Source organism: Durotheca rogersii, assembly GCF_024521655.1.
Source record: "Durotheca rogersii strain YMJ 92031201 chromosome Unknown GGS23scaffold_60, whole genome shotgun sequence".
Taxonomy (NCBI): Eukaryota; Fungi; Ascomycota; class Sordariomycetes; order Xylariales; family Xylariaceae; genus Durotheca; species Durotheca rogersii.
Window position 1 is genome coordinate 60689 of NW_026251291.1, and position 16642 is coordinate 77330.

The 16642-nt window shown below is 44.1% G+C and overlaps 3 protein-coding genes across 3 annotated transcripts; 2 read left to right on the forward strand and 1 right to left on the reverse strand.

Moving 5' to 3' along the window:
- Window positions 1-1391: 1391 nt before the first annotated feature.
- Window positions 1392-2884, forward strand: GGS23DRAFT_608238 (Pfs, NACHT and ankyrin domain protein; the record flags this gene model as incomplete). Its single annotated transcript, XM_051520175.1, has 3 exons — window positions 1392-2032; window positions 2105-2631; window positions 2694-2884. 3 exons carry the CDS (start codon window positions 1392-1394, stop codon window positions 2882-2884), a joined length of 1359 nt encoding a protein of 452 aa, XP_051367136.1.
- Window positions 2885-4385: 1501 nt separating this feature from the next.
- On the forward strand, window positions 4386-6276 carry GGS23DRAFT_470600 (uncharacterized protein). Its single transcript, XM_051514219.1, has 4 exons — window positions 4386-4730; window positions 4814-4935; window positions 4996-5378; window positions 5436-6276. Exons 1-4 carry the CDS (start codon window positions 4529-4531, stop codon window positions 6139-6141), a joined length of 1413 nt encoding a protein of 470 aa, XP_051367137.1. The 5' UTR covers window positions 4386-4528; the 3' UTR covers window positions 6142-6276.
- On the reverse strand, window positions 6277-7166 carry GGS23DRAFT_470595 (uncharacterized protein). Its single transcript, XM_051514218.1, has one exon. The coding sequence runs from the start codon at window positions 7053-7055 to the stop codon at window positions 6411-6413; it is 645 nt and encodes a 214-aa protein (XP_051367138.1). The 5' UTR covers window positions 7056-7166; the 3' UTR covers window positions 6277-6410.
- Between the last annotated feature and the right edge of the window lie 9476 nt (window positions 7167-16642).

The following is a 16642-nucleotide window of genomic DNA, read 5'->3' on the forward strand; positions in this document are numbered from 1 at the left end:
AGGAAATTTATCAGCCCCCATTAGGCCTTTGTTGCGTGAAGTAATACGACGGCTGCATCAATATTGGCATTATATTATTACAATAAAAGGGCTTAAATAAAAACAATTCATCGTGTGTCTTACGGGGAAGTATAACCTAACATCCGCGTATAATCAACAATAACAACTAACCCTAACAGCCCTAGCCCCGGCAAAGCTTCCGTATAATATCACAAGATCACCAATATCCCGTTTCTAACTCTCCCTTTCTTGGGGGCAGGACAGAATCCTCCCGAATCGATGCCACCGTCGAAAAAGCTGGTCATCACGCCAATAGGGCTCACGCCTCGTTGCCGCACGTCTGCTGCCCCCATATGCTATGTGCGCTTACGCGGGGGTGCCACGAAGGACACCCATCACAGGCCCGGCCGTTACGATGAAGGGTGATATTTTGTCGTGTTTGTGCAACGGCAGACTCCGCGAGCCCCTCGGGGCGAATCAAGACCTGTTCGTCCACTACTGGTATCGATGGGTTGATGCCGTACGGATCCCATGCTAAAAAAAGCAGAGGCGTAAGCGAGCGGCTGGGGGAGGCGATGAGAGCCTCTGATAAGAGACCGCCGAGGACCCGTCAGATACGCCCGCCGGTCATGCGGGAGAGCGCGGAGTGGGACGCGAATACCTTGGCCGGGTTCAACCTGCCCAAGCTGGAGAGGCGCAGGATATGCCCCTTTGGACTCAAGACGAGCGCGAGAAGGATCGCATCGGAAAGACTTCGCAGCTGAACAACTCCTCGCTCACTAAGCTGGTCCGAGAGGAGGTAGGTATTAAAGGCAGGCAAGTAACGGAGTAGCTGGCCGTCGCCACTAGCTTCCGCGTAGTTTCAGTTGCCCTAAATCACATCCTTCTACAACCATGGGCTTCTGGGAATCGATGAGCAGGGTTACTCCTGTCGAGTTTTCATTTCTATCCGCGCTCGCATGTCTATCGCTGAACAAGGACATCAGGACTTTGCCAGCCTTTGGCGCGGTTTTGACGGTTCTGGGACTCGTCAACTATGTCATCAAAGCCTACCGATGGCATTCGGTGAACAGATTCGAGAAGATCCGGAAAGATGGGGGTCAGTTGCCGCCCCAATACCCGTCCATGGTTCCATACTTGGGCAACGCCCTCTCATTCGTGTGGGATAACGCCAACTTCCTCCGCCGGGCTACGTAAGTGAGCGTGCACGGAGTGGTGATGTTGTCCAAAAGTTATATTACTAACTTGATTTTTTACCCGCCCGCAGCTGCTACGACAGCAGGCTGACCGCATCACGGATTTCCTTTCTCGGCTTCGAGATCTACGCGTTTCAGGACCGCCAGACTATCGCCACTATATGGAAGCAGTCTACCCTCTCGAGCCCGATCTCCATGTTCGTGTATGTCTTCAAGTACTTCTTCGGGATTCCGGAGCGTGTCGTGTCGGTCTACCGCGCCGACGACTCGGGCCCTTTCCCTAAGCCATACCTAGGCAGCAACGTGCCGGCTGAAGACCGTATCGATTATATCACGCACCATGGCTTCCTTCGCGCCCTAGGTGGCCCCGGCCTGCTGCCCAGCACTAGGCGGTATATGAATGCGTTCGCAGCTAGGATGCAAGAGAAAAGTTTCTCTGAGGAGTGGACGGAAATGCCAGACTTCTCCAACTTTTTCCGGGACGTAGTCGGCTCGTCTCTCGTCGAGTGCTTGTACGGGCCGACGATGCTCCGTCTCAACCCCGAATTTATGCAAGACCTTTGGGGATTTGATGGTAGCGTTCCATGGTTGGCCAGGGGACTTCCGTCTTTTATTAAGCCGTCTGCGTACAAGCCCCGTCAGAGCTGCGTCGGCCAGCTGAAGCGCTGGTACGAGTACGCCAGGGAGCACTTTGACGAGTCGAGCATCAGTCCTGATGGAGATGGGGATCCTTACTGGGGCTCGAACCTCATGAGGTACCGGCAAGAGAAACTTTTGGCGGTAAAGAACCACGATGACGATTCGCTTGCGAGAATGGACCTGGGGCTAGCGTGGGGGTAAGCACTTTCTGATGTTATTATCTGATCTTTGTCGGATAGATCATATTTCGCTGATCGCCCCTTCATTAGTGCTGTTGGCAACACTATCCCCTGCGCTATGTTCTCCGCATTCCACATTTTCAAGGATAGAGACCTCCTTCGGCGCGTCCGTGACGACGTCGAGGGCTCCTTTGGCGGCCAACATTTACTAGACATAGACCCCAACAAGCTTATCAAAGAGCCTCTGCTCTCTTCCGTCTACGCCGAGGTCCTCCGCCTCCACGTCAAGACGTACTTCATGGTAAGCTCACCGCACACGGACGTTCATTTGGGTAGGTGGGTTCTCCCCAAGGGCCGGATCGGTCTCATGAACGCCGGAATATCACACATGGATAACTCGTTCTGGAATGAATTTGGCGGCGAGCACCCTGTGACTTCGTTTTGGTCCGACCGGTTCATCATCGATCCCGCGGACTCCCAGAGCGGGCCTGTGGCACCGCATGTGCGTGAGTCCCCGGATTGGGTGGAACCCAGGCCGGACGGCGGCAAGGAACGAATGGACAATAAGCCGTTCTTCTCGATGGACGGAACCGAGGGATCTTGGTTTCCTTATGGAGGTGAGGAATCTACCGACACCCTTGTTATTGTTGCAGGGGGTACCGACTAATCCCGTTTCTAGGCGGCCACTCTATTTGCCCCGGTCGCTTCCTGGCCAAGAGCGTGATACTGTTCACCTGTGCTCTATTAGCTAGGGACTATGACATTGAGATGCTTTCTGATAACGTTGAGGTGACCACGTGGAGATTCGGGCTCGGCGTCGGGGGACTGAAGCATTCTCTCCCGTTTCGAATTCGCAAGCGGAGCACGTGAGATTTCTAGCACCTACAACCACGACCTTTGTGTATTTTTATTCTCGAGGGAGACTCTTATGATACACGTAGACTAGTAACATGGCTTTACTTGGTACTATAAAGACTGCTTAATACCTTGATTATAGGAAAAAGGTGCTTCAAGATTAGCTTCGTAGGATAATTATCTTCACGTAACTGTATTCCAAGGCAGATAGTTTAGATGCATGCGAGTTTCTTGCTCTCTCGGTGCATGACCCAGCTCTAGCTAGCCCCGTCCCATTCCTTATTATTGAATTGCGGGTTGTTTTGAGGACCAACTCAATGGGGGGTTTAAGTGTATGGCCGTTGAGCAAGCATTAGGAAGAAGTCATAACACATGACCTATGTGTCAATAGTCTCTTTACATCCTGACCTCCTTCCCAACGGTCGCGCTAAAAAGACATTCATTTGTAACGAAAGAATTGCTGCCTATATAAGCTCACATATTTGAGCAAGGAAAATGACATTCATCCACTGCGTGCTTAACCAACCGTTCCGATACGGTTCCAAGTTCGCTGCATTGCTTTTGGGATGGTTCGGAGGAGGAGACGATAACGTCGTCCGTCGACCGTTGCGTCCGCTGACAACTGGGCTGATCTCGAATCCTATTCCAACCATGCCAAGGGCCATGGTGGGTGACACAACGACCACCGCCCGTTTGAGTCCTGGCCCTATCTCACAGCGAGCGGGTTCTTCAACATGAAATGCGGCACAGCAAAGCAGGCTCGGGGAGGCCACGGTGTTGGTGTCATCGTAGCGTATGAGTACAGCGGTGGCTTACGGTGGCGTCCTCGCTAATACGACCTTAACATTGGAGGAGTTAGTTGTTACTCGGCTCTCATTCGCAGATATCAGCGAAAATCTGCAGTCTGAAGAAGGATTCTCGACACAACCCAATACAGTAAGTCATTCCGTAGATCAGCCAGCCTGCATATATCATAGGAGCATCTTGCCCGCTAGCCACATACGTATGTACAGCCGTAACGGTCACAACTAATCCACCACACCTTCAAATCTGCACTTTAAGGTACCGTGAATGCCCAACCGTCGTCTTGTGGGTTGTGTAGAAATCGTCTTTTTGTTGAATGCATAGCCCACGGGTGTAGGGTTACATTCCTCGCATTCCTCGCACCCTAGTCAGGCTATTTATAAGACCAAAGCTGAAAAGGTGCCTCGAGGTGTTGGAAGCCTTCTGCCTTGAGTCTTACGTTGCCTCATACGTTCTGACTGTGAGCTCGCATTTGCCAGAGCACTATCTAGCTTCGTTTCCACCAATTCAGGATTCTTTGGGGGCGGATGTTACTAAACCCCTCCCAGCCGTTAATGACACTACCAACCCTTTTTTTGGTATACTCGGGGCTAATACTGCGTGGGGTTTGGTCTTTTTCGTTAAACAGGATGTACGCCATGGTGTACTGCCGCCGTGCAATTCCCGGGAGCTGGTCTTTAAAGTCCTAGATGCCTCGTAGTTGTTTTGTTCCTCTTAGGTCCGTGGATCCTCATTTGAATAACGTCGCGGGTCTTCCCATCTTCTTAACTCGTCCCCATACAGCTCTCTGATTACGCGTCCCGAGCCATCCGATACATACTCTATCACGGGAGAATTCTAGCCTGCCAGCCCATCATGGATTCATTCACAGTTCCCGGCTTGGATCTATGCATGTACCCCGCGGGGGCGCCACCGCCGGGCACTGTCTCCAATTTCGAGAACCCAGACACGCTGGTGGCGGTCCTTATGTCAATATGCATCCTAATGACCGTCTTATCTGTCATTTTCACAGCCTGTAGACTATTTGCTAACAGGCGGAAACTGTGGTGGAGCGATTGTAAGAAAACCCGAAACTCGTGTCTCAGTTAACTCGGAAGTGCTCGCACGTCTCTGAGATACTAAGGCTAACACCTTACATAGACTTCGCCACCACTGCGCTGATTTTGCTGCTCGCCCAAACTGGTCTCATGCTGGCTCAGACCAGGTTCGCGCGCCATCAGTGGGATGTGAGAGCATGCTGGTACGATGGCACATATACGAAGGTGAGTTTCACATACAAACACAGAGCCAATATCCTGCTCGGGGACTAACCGCCGCGGTAGATTCTCTTCGCCCAGCAAATCATTGTCTCTTTCGTGCTGTTCTTCTCCAAGGCTTCTATCTTCTTGCTGTTCTACCAGGTCTTCGATGTCAAGCAAGCGATGCGCATGGCTATCCGCGTCGGGATCGTCTTCTCCGGGTTGATCTACTTTACCAACATTCCCACCTCGGCAGTTTTGTCGGCGCCTCATGTTGGGGAGACGTGGGCTAGCGTCTTGTTGAGCGGGCGCCCCGAGAGGGATCTGATTTGGGGTGTCGTCCAGTCTGCCCTGGGAATCATCCTGGATCTATTTATCTTCTTCTTGCCGGTTCCGGTCATTATGAGCCTCAATCTATCAACGAAGAAGAAGATCCAGATTCTGGCTGTCTTTACGACTGCCGCAGTGTAAGTCGCGATGGATGCGCTCGTTGAGGGAGCTTTCCGCTAAGTTTGCGCCAATAGGGGAGTCGTCGCTAGTGTTCTGTCACTGGTCTATAGAGTAGAAGCGTTGGACACTAATGATGGCACGTGGAAGTACACGTCTCTTCTTATCTGCAGCGTCGTCGAGAACCATGTAGCCATCATCGTCAGCTGCACCCCCGGCTTCGCCAATTTCACGAGGGTCTACGTCTCCCAGCTGTGGATCGTCAAGTCTCTTCGCTCGACCCTCGGTGGAAGCGGCAGCGGCAGGTCGGGCATTATTAGCAGGCTATCAATGCAGAACAAAGAGGATCCGAACCGGCCGAGGACGGGAAGGGGGTTTGGAAAGAAGGCCAAAGGTGGCTTCGGCGCTCTCGGCGACACTTCCATCCTCCAGAGCGTAGTATCGACCGCCGAAGGGGGTGATGGCAGCATCTTGCTGCCACTGGCTTCACATTCCCCACAAATTGTGCGAATAGTGAACATATCGCACGAGACTCATCGTCCTGGCCCCACGCCAGCAGCTGGAGTTGCAGAGCCCCAAATTCAGAGTTACCCCCCCGGTACTTTCTATTACGGACCTGGAGCCGCCGAGCCGCCTACACAGTCTGTCTGGTTTTATTATGTTCCCTCTGCAAACGAGCAGGTTGAGAGACCTTCCCATGATCCTGGCACATACCCGTCTTGGCACTCTCCCTCTCAGAGTTCTGCGGAGCGGTTAGTTGTTCAACGACCAGGAGAAGCTTAGCTCTGTTATCGTGTCCTCATGACGACTTAAAAAATGTGGGTGGAAATTGGGCCGCGACTAGAGGGGAGCGGAGCAGAGGGGGGACAGAAGACGACGTCCTTGGTCTCGTGTAAAAGTATTAAACTCCAATTCATCGAAGTCATATTTCTTTACGGACTCGAATATATCTGAGGAACCGTTACAACTAGTGTAAAGGACGAAATTTCCGGCTAGGTTTTTTTTAATACTGTCCGAAAATAAAAGGCGTTATTGAGCTCAGGACCCCTTGCTCAGTTCCACGGAACAGGCCTCAGTTTGTCCACTTCAGCATGCAGTGACTCCATACCCTGTGATTTCAGTTCCGCCACGACACGTTTCACCACGTTTTCTTCCTGCGTACCATTTAGGTGTTCTTGTCGTATGAACACTGACAGAGCTGGCGGGGAAAACGTTGTCTTCTGCACGAAGGTAACTAGCACCACAGCACCGTCCCCTCTATCGTCATCCTCCACATCTGCACCGTCTGCACCGTCTGCCTCAGACCGGTGAGATACGACGCCTAAGCCAACAACCTCCCATCGCGTAGTGATGAGTCTTAACCACCCTGTGCCTCTCCAAGCATACACATATCCCGAATAGGCAGCTGCGGGACAGCTAAGGCCTTTCGTAGAATGTTGTTTTGACGAGTTATCGGCGGACCAGGCCGCCACATCATAGAAGTCGCGGCCATCGGCGCCGTCAGCGGTGGCGGAGTAAGTAACGGTGATGCTACTCTTGCGATCCTGCCACATAGTGCTAGAGCTGGCGATCATGTGCCAGGTGGCGCCGAAGAGATCTCGGGTGGTAAGGGGCGGCGGCTGTTGCTCTGCCCCCGAGAAGGAGGAAGACGGGGAAAGGAGAAATGGGGCGTGGGCTTGGAATGGTGGGAAAGACATTTCGCAAGTTTATTCGTTTGGTCAAATTGGTCGCCGTAGCACAGTCTAATGATGTAAATGTTCTGATGCAATCGTAAGCCGATTAACTCCCTGAGACGAGTGCTTTCGGAGAGGGGAAAAGAGAAAGCTATATACGCCTACGGGCCTGAAAACGAGGACGTGCAGGCGCCTGGGATTCCCCGTAACAAGCTTGCTAATAGAATGGGCGTCTGCGATGTAATCTGACAAGGATTGTCCCAGGTACGTCGTCAGGGGGGCAGTCTGAGTCTGTGGCGTTGGTGTTGGCGTCTAGCCTGACTGCACGGCCTCGTGGTTACGCAGTGGGCAGCCCAGAGCTTGCGCAAAGTGATGTAGCTCATCCCGTCGCATGCATGTCAATTTACTGCTCAAGTCACAATGCATCCTCTGATAAATTAGTTGTCCTGCGTGGTAGAGACTGCTCATGGCAGTGTCCCAGGGCGTCCCAACCTCTAATAGTGTAACCCCGCCTCCTTTTTTTCTATAACAGAAAGAAGGAGAAAAGGAAAGGAAAGGAAAGGAGCCCGAGCTTCTCAGAAGCAGTGAGACAATATTGCAAGCCTTTCTTCAGAATTCGGGCGTGGTGAAGATGCAGGCTGATTATGTGCGGAGTAGCTTCTATTAGCCCCTATTATTTCACTATTCACACAGGAATGGATCGGTCTTATATCTACGCCCTGCGTAGCCCTATGGAAATTCCAACAACGCCTGGTCCATATCTACGATTACTTAGCGTTGTATTCCTCACTATGGGAAAGCGAAAGGGAATCCAAGAAAAGATGTTCAACTTCGCTATGTAGGCACGTCGTCCTTCGCCCGTAGCCTCCGCCATCTGCTGACGTACTTAGCCCTATGGTACTTATAAGCCCCCGTGCCGGTAGCCAGACGGTATCTAGAAGTACACACGTATGCCCTCGAGGTTTCCCTCGCTCAGCAGCTCCGGCTACAGGTCCCGCTGCGGCCTCCCAGGTACGGAAGCAGGGCAGGCTGCCGACGTACGTCCGCGCTGATGCGAGATCGTGGGAAGAGACCATAGATATTATTATGAGAATATTGCCGAGTGTAGGATACCGCGCTCAAAGCTTAAACGGAGCAAGACCCGGCGCCGAAGGGATTAAAGGGGTTCTTTCTTAGTAACCAACGTATCGAATTCCTCTCCCCCAAAGATGAATCGGGGAGATCCCCATGGGATCTTCTTTCGGGACGTGTCTGTCCCACGACTTTAGACCTTACATATGCAGACGCTATGCAAAGGATGCAGAGTCCAGCCCCAGGCAACGTCGATATCACCAAGTCTGGCCTTTCTAGGCCACCTGCACCCTAAGGTCTCACCGGTCCCAAAAAGGTATCATTAATGACCGTGTGGATTTTCTCGGGATCGCAAGCGTACTTCTAGACATTGTCTCGTGGGCCATAGACTAAGAAGGCAGGCGGTTTCCAATGCAGAGAGGCTGAAAAGACTAGATCTGGATCTGTATTTCCTAGTGAAGCAAGTCCTTCGCGAAGCTCCCAAGGGCCCGACGGTGGCAGACGTGTAACAGCACACGTCCAAATGGAGTCGTTTTCATTTGAAAAGTGGTCCTATTCAGATCAATAGAAAGCTCGCTTCTCCGACCAAAGCGGTGGGCGAAGGTTTGGCTCCTGTTGCCCGTCGCTCTGCTCGGTCTCCACAAGCTCGCCGCTTAAGCTATGGGCATAATATTTTCCAAACAGGAAATACAAATTATTCCCCTTTTGTCGGCAACCGTCCATGCCAGGCCGCTTGCTCCGCGAACAGCTTAGTTGCCCATAGAATGATGCGGCAGAATATATCGGGAAGGAAGAGGCGCGACGGACTTCGACAAACTGGCGACATTCGCGGAAGTCTATATAATCAACGGGGACGACAATAACGCCTCGCGGCCTTCGTTCCTAGTTAATCTCAGACTTGGCATCAGAGCAACAAGAAGGCGGGGATCAGACGAGAGCAGAGCCATTCCGAGATTCGAGATATTATAGAATTACGTGGGTACCGAGCTAGCAAGTTCTATCATAAAGTAGGTGGTGACGGATAATGAAGAGGAATTTCTCTCGATATAACCCCTCCAGCTCACGCTCTTTCCGCGTCGTGTCGCACTGTCTGGGTAGCCTCAGAGGGGATACAGACTCACTAAGCTTGTCCCGATAAAGTGAGGTCCAAGTCGAATTTCGCAGGATCGCTCACGCTGTCGTTAGCTGTGCCGTCAGGCGACCCCTTGCCGAATACTTGGATCTAGGTACACCACTCCAGCGTCCAAGTCTTCTTGGCCCCATCGTATCACTAAACCCAGAGAAAAATAATAGCATTTAATTTGTTAAGATGTCATACCCCGAATCCGAAGACCATAATATTCTACTTTATTGTAGGAAACCGGCCGAGCTTCTCTAGATGCCAAATCGCCCAGGGTAGAGTTTATTGACTTTGGATAACTACGGCATCGTGAACAATCCGCCGAAGGCCGATGCGACGACTTTCCCAAATTACCTACCTCGAACCTTGCGGGACCGGGGCACTCGGTGCGAGGATATGTCTACGAATCTGCGCCAGCCCTGTTCATGAGTTGGGCCTATCAAAGCATGTATATTAACGCTGCTACGGCCATGCAAGCGCTGTTTTTTTTTTTTCTTCCGGGTAGGTTTTAACCACGACCTATCGTAATAAGATAGGAGGATAAGTGAATGAGTCAGCCGCTCCCGTAAGCTTCCATAAAGCCTTTAGCCCTTAGCTCTTAGCTTTAGCTCCGTTAGAAAACCTAGAATAATTAAGCTTTTTCTATGAGATTTATTTATCCTTAAGATATAATATAGTAGTACCTCTCGTTATAACGGATAAGCCTCTCGGAAAAGAGCTTTAAAGATAACTTAATTCGGTTACTTACTCCCGATATTACGATACGATAGTAAAGCTATTACGATACGACATACCCTCTTACTACTCTACTTTAAGCCGATACCCACGAAACGAGCCCGAGATTCGAAAGGCCGCTTTATTAAAACCACGGTACCTAAAACCCCATCTCTTAAACCCCCTTTATCATTACTACGCGCATAAAATAACCCCCCTTATTTACTTAAAGGCCTTAAGGACCTTATAATCCTTTTTTAAAGCTAGAGACGTCCCTTATTACTAATAGTTACATTAGCTATTCTACCTATAGAAGGTATAGTAGTAATAGTTATAGCGATATATCTAAAAGACGACCACGGCGAAACGCCTTAAACCCTACCGAATCCCTTACTAACCTCTTTTCTAATATATAAATAAGGAGGAATAATCTCCTTATCCTCTTCATTAAGTATAGACCCTATCGGATTATATAGTATAAGACCATCTAACTAAAGAACAGGGCCATTAATACTATTTATTAAATCCCTAGAAAAATAACCAGAACGCCTACCCTTAACTTCTAGGCTACCTTTACTACCTAAGCCTACCGATTTACGATTACTTAACGGTAAAATAACTAAAGTATTACCTACTATGGAAAACCTCTATCATTTTTACCTAATAATAACTATAGTTAACGAAATACCGCAATATTAGTCGCAGGGTAAACTATCCTACCTCTAAAACTACTCCTTAGAATTACTCGCTTCCCGAGACGATATTAAAACTATCCTAAGAAAGATAAGCCCCCGTTAACGCCTAAATATTACTATAAAGGTAACGGATAGTTTTAATAACTAAATATAAATTATTAATACCTAGGAATTCGAAAAGTTTATAATAATCTAGCGATAAAGACCGCCGATTACGGAATTTCCGTACATTCCGGTTATATCTTTACGATACGAAACCCTTAAAGCCTTAAAATAACCGCTACTACTATTTCCATAGCTATCTTATTAACTAATAGATTTCTAACTAATAGGTTTCCCTTCTATTATAACTCGATCCTAAAGTAAATATTAGCCTTACGACGCTTATAACTACGAATAAAACCGGTCCGGGCCTAACTATCCGGCGCCTCCCGATAATCCGGTACCTTATTAACTAATATACCCCGCTAAGCGACCTTATAATAAACTTAAGCCGGAGATCTTTATATACGATAATAAGAAAACTCTTATTACGGAATATCTTAATAAGATTAACTTCCTTATATACCGAAAGGGTCCCGAGGTAATACTAGATACCTTTAGGTAAGAAATCCTAATAAGAGATACCGACGGGGTAGCGTTTTTTAACTCCCTTCCTATAACCCTAAGAGATATTATAACCTTCGACCTTAACTTACTTAAGGCTACCTTCTTCGAGCGATTTTAAAAAGATAAAAGCGAAACGTTATTTTAAGTTAATAACTTAAAATATTCCTTCGATATAGAAGATATATTACCGCTTTACGATTACGTCGACCGGAAGATACGGCTTTATAATAAAGCTAGCGAGTTCGACGAAGATTTATGGGTTAAAAGAATTAAAATAGGATTAAATCCCCGTTTAATATAAGTTATTATGCTTAGATAATCCCATAATATTATTAAGGACCTGAAATCGTAACTAGTATCCGTAAAGTATTTCATACGAGCCGAATATAAACGTATTAAAATATAGTAAAATAAGGACCATTCCCGTATTACCGCTATGGAAAAGAAGCTTTAATAGCTTAAATCGATAAAAGGATAACTTTAAATGCCAGGTAACGCCGTTAAATGATTTCAAAGGTACGGACGAAGACCGGGATAATTCCAGCTAAAATAAGACCAAAGATAATTACTTTAATAACCCTTCTAGTAATTAACGTAATAGCTAGGCTAGTAAATATAACTAGGCTAGCTAATATAGCTAGACTAGTAGATATAAATAACGTAACTAGCTTAGCCGTAATCGATATAGCTAATTTAATAACTACTAGCCTAATAAACTAACGATAGTAATAAACCTCGCCGCCGTTAGATTTATTATAAATACGGTAACCCTAACTACCGCGGCGATTACGTTAAACTAAAATAATAGGTTAACGCTTACTTTATAAAGGATACTATTATTATATCCGACCTAGATATTAGGGAAGAAAGTCTATTACTTAAAGAGGAATTCGACCGTATCGTATAAGATATTTCCGATGTTAGCGTAAAAACGGACCCGGAAAACGGTACGCCGGCGACTTAATTAATACCCTAGGGCCGTATAGTACCGACGACGGGGTATTATTATCGACCTTACTTCCGGAACATTAAAGATACGAAAACTAAAAATACCGTAAAACGACGAAACCCGTAAAAACGAAACCGATATAGACTATTATTACTTTATATTTAAATCTAGTATTAAACGGCGCTTATGTTTTCTTTTTAAACGATGAAAGATACCTATTCCGATCCTTTCGGTAATTCTAGACTACCGTTTTATTAGAAACATTAAAACTAATAATATATATCGATACTTACTCTCTTATTACTCTTATAAGCCGATTAATATTAACCGTATATTATCCTACCGTACTTATAACGCGCCTCCCGGAACCGATAGCCTTAAGCGGCGTCGGTAACGGCCCGATAGTTATAGAATTAACCCGTTTAATACTTACCTTTCCGATTATTAATAATAATAAATGGTCCGCTAATTATACGGTATTTATAATCGATTCCTTATCGTACTCGCTTCTTTTAAAAACTTTATTTCTTTAACTTAATAAGCTCCATATTAAATAAGGAAATAAAAAGGATATACTAGTAATAGCTAACTCCGACTTTAAAATACGAGCCGTTAGTATAAGGCATAAAGATAACTAACTATATCGTTAACTACTAGAACGAGTCGCGATTCGAATAATAAGAATAATAATACTCGAGCCGGGCCGCGGATATAACATTCCTATATTATATACCAAACTTCCCGTCCTTAAATCCGGTTATTTAATTAAACTAAAAATCTTTTCCTCCTTAATAACTAATACGCTAGAAAGCCTTATTAACGACATTATTACCGGTTAGGACGCCGCCCTTTCCTTTATTAACTTCGGTAAAATTAGGATACGTATACCTACCGGGCGATACGTAAGATCCTTAACTAAAGTTAACATATGTAATTTAATTAACTTATACCTTATAAATATAAACGATAAGAAATACGACCGATACTAGGCCGTCCTACTTTCCGATCTACTAGGTAATACCGACGACCTTTTAAACGACCCTAAATATCTTAAATACCCTAACGGCTACCTATATCATTTCCCCGGACTAGAAAACGCTTAAAACGTAATACCTTTTACCTTAATAAACGAGGAGATGGATATATCCGACTACTAGGGACCTTAGGTAAAAACCCGTATATAGGAAATTATTAAAGCATACGCCTACCTCTTTTAATAGTAACTAAGTAAATTTAACGATAGTATTAAGATACTTATTACCTTTAAAAAAAGGGGTTAATCTAATAAACCTTCGATAAAGACCCTATTATATATCTAAAAGGAATAGAAACGCCATAGATAATATACTAGATCCCCTAAAGAAACTCGGTATCGTCGAAGATATTCCCCTTAGCAAGGAATTACCTTATTTAAGCCCTGCCTTTATCGTTTAACGAAATAATAAGCCCAGGATAGTCGTCGATCTACGTAAGGTTAATATTAAAATATAGTTTAATAAATATCCCCTACCTCGATAAAAGGATATACTCTTAAGTATATACGGGTATACGGTTTTTACTTTAATGAACGTTATTAAAGGATTCTTTTAATAAGATGTCACGTAGCAATTGAACCAGCCTATATAAGCCTACATACCGCAAAGCGTGAATGTAGGCGTCTACGTTTTACGTAACATAAGATATAGTTAAAAACGATAAATAAAAGACCGCCTTCGTAACCTAATATAAGGGATACGAATAACTAACCGTTAGTATAATAGGACTAACTATATCTCCTAGCTTCTTTTAGTATAGAATAGAACGGCTCCTTACCCTATACCTCTAGTAGTTTACCTTTGTTTATATCGACGATATTATTATCTATAGCCGTAATATAAATAATTATATTAAATATATCGACCTAATCTTAATTATCCTAAAGAAGTCCGGTATATCCATAGCTCTCTTTAAATGCTACTTCGCCTAACTAGAACTACGCGCTTTCGGAAGATAGGTATCTAAGGTCGGTATTAATACTATCGACGATAAAATAGCAGTAATCTAAAAACTATAATTACATACTCTCGACGACTTAAAATACGGACTAGGCCTTATGAAATACCATAGGAACCATATCCCTAAATACTTTATTATTACGTAACTATTCTTCGAAGTTAAAGCTTTAGGCTTTAGAAATAGTCTTAAAAAGAACCCCAGACGAAAAATATACGCTAAAAATACCGTACTACTACTACTACCGGATAAGCTTATAGATTCGTCGTAATAAAAAGCCTATAGTTACGAGATTAACCGACGACTAAAGCTATAGAAGAACGCCTAGAAAGCCTAGGAAATACTTAAGAATAAATTAAGATACGTAGTTAATCTAGCATTCCTAGACTATACTAAACCCTTTATATTATTCGTAGATAGAAGTATTAAGGGCTACGGCGTAGCATTATATTAAATTTAAAATAATAAATACGTACCGCTTATATTCCTCTTTAAAACGCTCGATAAATACTAAAGGTATTACTAACTAATAGAATTAGAAATAAGAGCGCTAGTTTAAATATTATAATAATTAAATTATATTTTAGATTATAACTTTATTAACGTCGTTACGGATCATATAGCTATTAGAAACGCCTTTAATAAAATAGGCATTCCTCGTAAATAGCGACGCCTCTTAGCCTAGCGATTAAATCTTAATTAATATACCGACCGTATTAAGATTTTTTATCGATTAAGTAAATAGTATATTAACGTTAACGCCTTATTACGTATATACTCCTAACTACTCGACTAATAAGCCTTCTTAAGCTTAATACCTTAAGAATAAAATATATCGATTTAACCTCCTAAGGTATTCGTTATCCGTTTATTCCCCGTCTAAGTTAATATAGTAAATAACGACGATAATAACCTCCTCTTACCTACCGCTAGAAAGCTTTTAGCTTCCATACCTAGTACCGTAGCGGCGATACTATACTTATTAAACTAATTAACTTAGGATATTATCGAAGCTATTCCTAAAAATCATACCTTTAAAACTATATACGCTAAGATCCGCTAATAACTAAACTAAGATCTAGTTATAAATTCCTTTTACTACTTTACCCTTAACTCTTCTTTAGGCCTCCTCTTCTTCTATAATAAGTAACGCTAACGCCTTTACGTACTATAATTATATTAAGATAAATTTCTCTAGCTAGTATACGACGATCGGGCTTATATAAGAATTACTAAGACGTATGCGTTTCTTCGAAACATAACCTTTATACTCTCTCTTAAACGTATCGTTAAAACGTACGTTAACGCTTACTTATCTTATTAGGTAGCTAAACTAGGTAATATATTACTACCTAGAAATCTTCTACCGATCTTATTACCTACCGAATTATTCCGAGTCCTTTTATTAGACTTCGTCGTAAGCCTTCTAATATTATATAGCGGATACGATACCGCCTTAATTATTATCGATAAACTATTAAAATTTAAAAAGGCCTTATGCGGAAAGACTACGTATACTATAGAAGACTAAGCCAGACTATATTTCTAATATATATACCTAGATTAATAGCTTTTAGAAGCCTTTATATTAGATATAGATACTAAGTTTACCTCTATATTCTAGTAGACCCTATACTAAGTAACTTATATCGAAACCCGGTTAATATCCGCGTATTATTCTATAGCTAACGGATAAGCCGAGGTAATTATTAAAGCTATAAAAATAGCCTTACGAACCTATCTCGGATTATTATTTAATTAAAACCACTAGCCGGAAATACTCCCTTATATTCTAGTAGTATTAAATACTTCCGTTAACGATACTACGAAACTCTTCCCTTTCTAAGTACTCTACGGAATCGAACTTATATAGTTCCATATCCTACCTTATTTATTAATATCTAACGATTTCGTATCTACGTAGGTATAATATAAGTAAAACGCTTACGACGTAATCCGTTTTATAGAGATAAAAATAAAACTTATTTACGATTCTAGACATTTTCCGCTAATAGATCTTTAAGACTTCGCGTATATAAAGCTAGCTAAACTAGAAAAAAGGAGGTATTATTTAAATAACTAAACGAAACTTTCCTTTACCTACGTTAGTCCTTTTAAAATTATACGTAAAGTATTCCCTTATCGTTACGAATTAAAACTCTTATTATAGCTAAAATAATACCCGGTTATTAACATATAATACCTAAAGAAGGCTATCGTAAACCCCGGAAAGCCATTACTACTACTAAAACCATTACGTACGAACGGCTACGATACCTACGTCGTCGAAAGGATTCTAGGTACCCGTTAGTATTATAACGGAAAATAATACTAAGTTAAATAATTAAGATACGATATAATAACCTAAGAACTAAAGGAAATACTATAATAAGATATACCCTAATTACTTAACGCCTTTTACTAACGGGTAACCGGCTAAGGCTTTATTACTAAGGTATTA